This window comes from Nycticebus coucang, chromosome 2 (genome assembly GCF_027406575.1).
Source record: "Nycticebus coucang isolate mNycCou1 chromosome 2, mNycCou1.pri, whole genome shotgun sequence".
NCBI lineage: Eukaryota > Metazoa > Chordata > Mammalia > Primates > Lorisidae > Nycticebus > Nycticebus coucang.
In genome coordinates, this window is record NC_069781.1 from 152951099 (window position 1) to 152957254 (window position 6156).

At 48.2% G+C, this 6156-nt stretch overlaps 1 protein-coding gene across 2 annotated transcripts in view; it reads left to right on the forward strand.

The window, feature by feature from the left end:
• FTO (FTO alpha-ketoglutarate dependent dioxygenase) overlaps positions 1-319 on the forward strand; it is a 413048-nt gene extending 412729 nt beyond the window's left edge. For both annotated transcript variants that reach the window (XM_053601915.1, XM_053601925.1), the window contains one exon: positions 4-319. In XM_053601915.1, coding sequence (XP_053457890.1) covers positions 4-41 — 38 coding nt within the window. In that variant the 3' untranslated portion in view covers positions 42-319. The remainder of the gene's footprint in view (positions 1-3) is intronic.
• Positions 320-6156: the final 5837 nt, after the last annotated feature.

Genomic DNA, 6156 nt, shown 5'->3' on the forward strand with positions numbered 1-6156 from the left:
TAGAATCCAGAACATCCAGTGGTCCTAGGCCTGCGTCCTAACGTGGCACAGCTGAGCAGTGCCTCCCTGCTCTGGGTGGCTACCAGCCCTCCCGGGCTTGGTCGTGGGCCCTGCCCAGTTTCACTCGCTGTAGACCCACCCTGCTCCACGGATCTCCAGGCCTGCTTGCTTGCACCCCTGTAATAGAAATAATGTTTAGTGCATACCTCAGTCTTTGTGTATTACTATCGAACTGTATTTGTGAATTACTTGTACTAATGTGTGTGCATCATGATATTCATATACAATAAAAATATTAAAAAGACGAGCTAATAAACCAGGACAGGCTATGCTGTTTTCTTCCACGCACACCAGTGGATGGCTGGCAGCGTCACCAACCTACGTGGGGCCTCGGTGGAGCTGGGTCAGGTGCAGCAGGGTTGGAAAACCCACGGTCTTCAGTGGATCTGGAAGGTGGGAACACGTTTCTTGCTGGAGAAGACTCCGTGGCTCTCTGTGAGCACAAATGCAGGGTGTGTGAGGATTGTATGTGCTCTCTGGGCAGTGCCAGGAGGGCAGAAGGAGGGGGACAAGAGACAATAAAAAGGTAGCTGGTGGCGGCAGTGACAATTCTCTCCTATCCTGCAAGGTCAAGGGAAGGCTGGCTTCTCCCCTGTGAACTGGAGGAGGACTGTCCTGGGAACACTGGTCCAGAGTCCGCCCCTTCCCCACGTGTGTGGACGAGGGAGCCAGGGCAGCCTTGATTCTGGGACTGGCTCGAGTCAGCAGCAGCCCCCACCCACCTTCCTGTCAGCCTTCCCTGCAGTGTCCTCAGGTCCCGGCTACCTCAAAGAAAGTGATCTAAGAGATCCCTCTGCACTTGGGCGCTAATGACTTCCCTCTCTTCCTCCTGCCCACAAATCTTTCGGGGCACCTGCCATGGCTCCACAGTGTGGCCAGCCCTGGGGACCACAGACAGATCCCTGCCCTCTAGGGGTTCACAGACCTGTGAATGTAGTGACCCAAACAGGGACTTAACCTGTAATGGGGGGAAAGTCACCCAGCAAATAAGTAATGAGATGGTTGTAAAGGCCGGGAAGGGAGCAACTGGGTAAAGGACCAACTATACCTGAATCAGGAGAATAGCGGTGGCAGGGAAGAATTTTCTGGAACATAGGACAGTAGGCTGAGCACTCGGAAGGGGGCCAAGGAAGAGGAAGGGCCCTGTAGATGGAGCAGAGAAGGCAGGAGGAAGGACATAGCTGCAGGGCATGGGAGCCACATCAGGCTTTAGAGCACACTCCCAAGAAGCACTGCCCGGTTTTATGCAGGAAGGATGTGGAGGTAACTTGACATTTTGATGTTGGGGACAATCACTCTGCCTACTATATGGATTCCAAAGGGTCTCTGAGAGAGCAGATGGCTCAATTGAAAGGAGCCACTTTCCAGTTGGGAATGTCCCCCTTGTGGGGAAGATGGGCACGATGGCCCGAGAGCCCCCCAGGTCCCTCCTGTTTGCAGGGTGCAAGCTTCGTGGCCCTTCTGCACCTCTGCACTCTGCACCTCCTGCTCTCACAGGCAGCCTCCAGCCCCGGAGAGCTTTTTAGACAGAAAAGAAAAGAGCAGGGTCATGACATTGCTGGTGACATAATTTTAGTAATAAGCTTCTAGATCCATCATGAACTGAATCGAGGAGTGCTAGAAATGAGATTCCGTAGGCCCTACTTAATGGACCCCACGTTCAGTAGGGGTTTTTTGGTATGTTTCCAGGGAAGGAAGTTATTTTCAAATGCAACTTTTTTCCCCCCCTGCTCCAGTTAAGGCTGATTTTACCACTGGGCAAATTGCACGCATTTGGATCCATGCCACACTAAATACTGTTTATTTTGGAGATCTGTCAGAGGCAAGTGCTTGGAAGACAAGGGGATTCTGATTGGAAAAGGCGATTCTCGTCCAGACAGTTTCAGACAGAGAGAGGATTAAAATGCGCTGAAGCGGTGATGCCGTTTATCCAGTTTGCCTTTGTTACTTTGTGATTAAATGGTATTTTTAATTAAGTTTCATTGGGAGCCATAGGTACCGCTGTGGTGAAATCAATTTGACAACCATAAAGAGGGGAAGGCATGGGCGTGTTGTGATTATTGCGGCTGTAGGGAAAGCCGGGAAGGGGGGGAGCCGGCCAATGACGACTTCTGTGAGATGGCAAGGGCACCCAGGCGCTGCCGAGTTTCGGCAGTGGTCGGGGGAGGAGGACACCTGCTCACCTGAGACACCCCAATACATTCCGGGCCCCACTGGGAACTCCAGGAAAGTGTGTGCAGGGCGTGTTTCTCATTAACAAGAACTCGTGAGTGTCCTCCGGACCCCATGTGGGATGTCCAGATCACTCTTCAGCCTGGCTCCCAAACGGCATCTTCCCGTAATCCTTCCTCCCATCGGCTCTCCTTCTTCCAGGATAGTTCTAACTCCCCCTCTCTCAGAACTTTCCAGGGACAAGTTCTTCCTGATGGCTGGCCCAGACCTTCCTCCTCCCATTGGAAACTAGTCCCCTCTGCACAGTGTGTGCCATCCATTCTGCTGTCATTGATCAGATTTTCCAAATCTTATGATTCCTGAGAGGGCAGCAGACACTTTGGGCTGCAGGCTCTCTGTGTTTTGAGTCCTGGGCGCGTGGGTGACCCCAGGGCTTCCCAGTCCTTCAAACCTTCGTTCTCTTGTCTACAAAATGGGAATAAGAGTAATCCGAGACCTGAGGTTGCTGGAGAATACGGTGAGTGAATGCTCATATATAATAAAATGCTTCTCATAGTACCTGGCGTACACGGTCTCTGGTAAGGTGCTGGCTATGCATAAGCCCAGTTTCCTGTGATAACAGTTGTAGCTTTATTGACTCGGGCAAATCCCTTCACCTCTCTGTGCTCCAGTCTTGGTTTAGATAATAGAGGTTGATGATGATGTCTAGCTCATTAGATTACTCTGTCCCCTGCGATCATGCAAGTTAAGTGATTCACATCCTGTCTGGCACTTAATAATTACTCCGTGCATGTAAATTATTATGATGGGAAATACAATGACCAAAATAATCAGAGAGACGAAAGATGGCTGTGGTTTGTTTAAGAAGAATGTTATGTTCCCATCCTGTAGAATCCCAATGGCTCCTCACAGTTTCCGTCTTTTCCTGGGCAGATGGCAAGGAACTTTTTATAACTGAGATCCTATGGAAAATCATTCTTTAGGGCTCCCGTTACTACTGCAGGAGTAGGTCACGCATGGCCATTTTAGATTTGCTTAAAAAAAAAAATTCTTGCCATCACCTTCTAATGGATGATCTGTGTACAACAATTGTTTATTGACTCCGAATGTCTGAGGACCAGGGTCAGTGTATTTCAAGGGGAGGGAAGCATTAATTAACCTCCCGCATTAGATTCAGTGATTCTTTTCCAATGATGCGGCTCATGACTTTGCTTGCATTTACTTTTCATCAATCCTGGAAGAATCGAGGTAAAATAGTTCCTTTGCACATGTGTGTCAAGCTAAATGGATAACAGCAGATACAGATCTGTTTGCCTGTCTGCACTTGCCTTTAGACAAAATTCATCAATTTTACAAAAGCCACCAACTAAACACAGCACCAATACAAATGAAGTGCTTCTAGCTTCCAGGCTTTTCCTTTTGTTTCTCATCTGGTGAATGCATCAACTCCTTGCCCAGAGATGGGGGTAGCTGGCCTGGGACAGCAAGGTGCCTGCCCTACAGGTGCGGACAGGGTCAAGGCCATTCTGCGGGAAGTTTAGGGAAATTCTGACCCTCTTAGTTAGTGACTGAGGCACGAAGCTCCTCTGGGCAGACTTGCTTGGTGTTAAAGACCACAGGTGATCACTGTCATAGTGGTGCCAGGTTCAGGGACACCCTGCCTACCCTTCCCAGCCTCCAAGAGAAGGGGAGGGGATCTACAAGCCAGGTCAGTCCCCACAAGTAAGACTTACCATGCAGCCATCCAAAAGATGACATTCAGAAGGGCTTTGTCAGTGTTAAAGTCCTACCCAAGTCCAGTAGAGGGGATTGTTAGTATTTCTTTGTGAAACCCACCTACAACTTTGGTGCCTGATGGAAGAATTCCCACATCCAATTTTCCATCTCTGATCAGGCAGGGGCCAGTCTGACATGGCTCATCCTTGAGGCTACCACAGGTAGAGCATGGAGAAATACAAGCATCTCTTGCACCAGAACAGCCTCAGGGAGAAAAGTGAAGCCCTCGTCTTTAATTTTTTTGTCTCACACCCTGTTAAAAACTCCATACCTGAGTAGAGGTACATTCGGACTTCCGTAAAATAACCTCGGAGCTTCACCAAACACCGACGGAGGGGACATGTTTTAATTCATTTCTTTGCCAAATTGCTGCCCCAACTGAAAAATCTGGTTACCTTTTCAAATAGGGGAATTCAACTGCTTTGGAGCAAACACAGTTAACCTACAAACCCCCAAATCCCACAAGGGATAAATCAATTTCTCAGAGCCGCTAAAGCTATTGTTTGTAACTCACGCAACACATAAAACTGAACCTCTGGTCACCCTCCTTCCTCCCTGCCCCCCCAAGTCTGCAGACAGAGATTTCCAGTTGATTATGCCTTGATTAGAGTTGGGAAAGATGCAGGCCAGGTATATAGGATTCGCCTGTCCTCCCTCCTCTGCGCCTCAACAGGGTCAGGCTGAGGGAGATCTTGGCGAACGCAAACAATCAAGCCATGTTTACCATGGACGTTTGGTTTTCTTTTCCCCAAATCAAAACAGAATTTAGTAGGCAGCAGATTTCATACATGACCCTTGATCAATGGAATGTTCTGTCAGAAGCCATTAAAGCCCCCATTAGCTTGAATGCATTCAAAGCTAAACTATTGGATCATTTAAGGGCTGCAGTGATTGTTTTTAATATATTATACATTGATTTCTCCCTATGAGCAGCAACATAAGTTTGAAACTAACTGTGTATGACTAAGGCTCTATTTGCTGTCTGCATCCTCCATGAAAAGCATGGTTTCACTTCGACCAGAAATGTCTGTGTTATCGTTTTCAAAGGGATGCAGGCCCAGTTAGGTTTCCCAAGGTTTAGACTGGGTCAGGTTGTTTTCGGTTTTTTTCTTCCCGAGCTTTCTCCAGTTTCTTTGTGCCCGTGAAGTGAGCTGTGCGTGCAGAATGGGAGAGGCATCCCTGCCAAGGACCTCAAGTAAAAGCCAGTAGGGGAAATTTTTCTGAAAGCATGAAGCCAGCAGAGGCCAAAATCAAAGTGAATTTGACAGCCTTGGGCCAGCAAAACTCTGTGCCCAGCAGAAAGCAACAAAAAAGTGTGGCTGTGTTAGGGGTGTCCTCGCTGGGTCACAGCTTGGTGAGCTGAAGGCACCAGGTGAGGACGCTAAGCAGGGCCACAGGACCTCCTTGGACTGCCATGGTGTTAATGTCAGTTCTTCACTCTTAGCCAGAATGCATTCATCTAACACTTGCTGCCTTCCTAAATATCAGCCTGTCCTCAACCGTTTCTGGTTTCTGCCCTTTTTATCCAATACAGAGCCTAAGAATAGGACAGCATCCTGGTCCAACAAGCAATGGTTTCCACATTTGTAAAGGCAGGTATCCCAAAGAGAAGTATAAAATGCATCACACCAATTTTAAAGATGGGGCAACTGAAGCCTACATGAGAGAAGTTAAGTTATTTAAGGTGAACTATAGAAATTAGATTTCAAGTTTCAGTATCTTTTGAGATTTAGGAAGACCTAACCTTTTTTTTTTTTTTTTTTTTTTGAGACAGAGTCTCACTGTGTCACCCTGGGTAGAGTGCTGTGGTGTCAACAGCTCACAGCAACCTCAAACTCTTGGGCTTAAGCGATTCTCTTGCCCCAGCCTCCCAAGTTGCTGGGATTACAGGTGCCTGCCATGCCTGGCTATTTTTTTGTTGTAGTTGTCATTGTTGTTTAGCTGGCGTGGGCTGGATTTGAACCCACCAGCCTTAGTGCATGTGGCCAGCTCCGTAACCACTGTGCTGCAGGCACCAAGCCAAGACCAAACATTCTTGAACCTTCCTGCGACATGGCATGCTGAAAAGGAAGGTGGTTCTAGGTCACTTAGAACAATCCGTATGCCCAAGTTCCATCCCAGAAAGGAGAAACACTGTTAGTCTAGAAA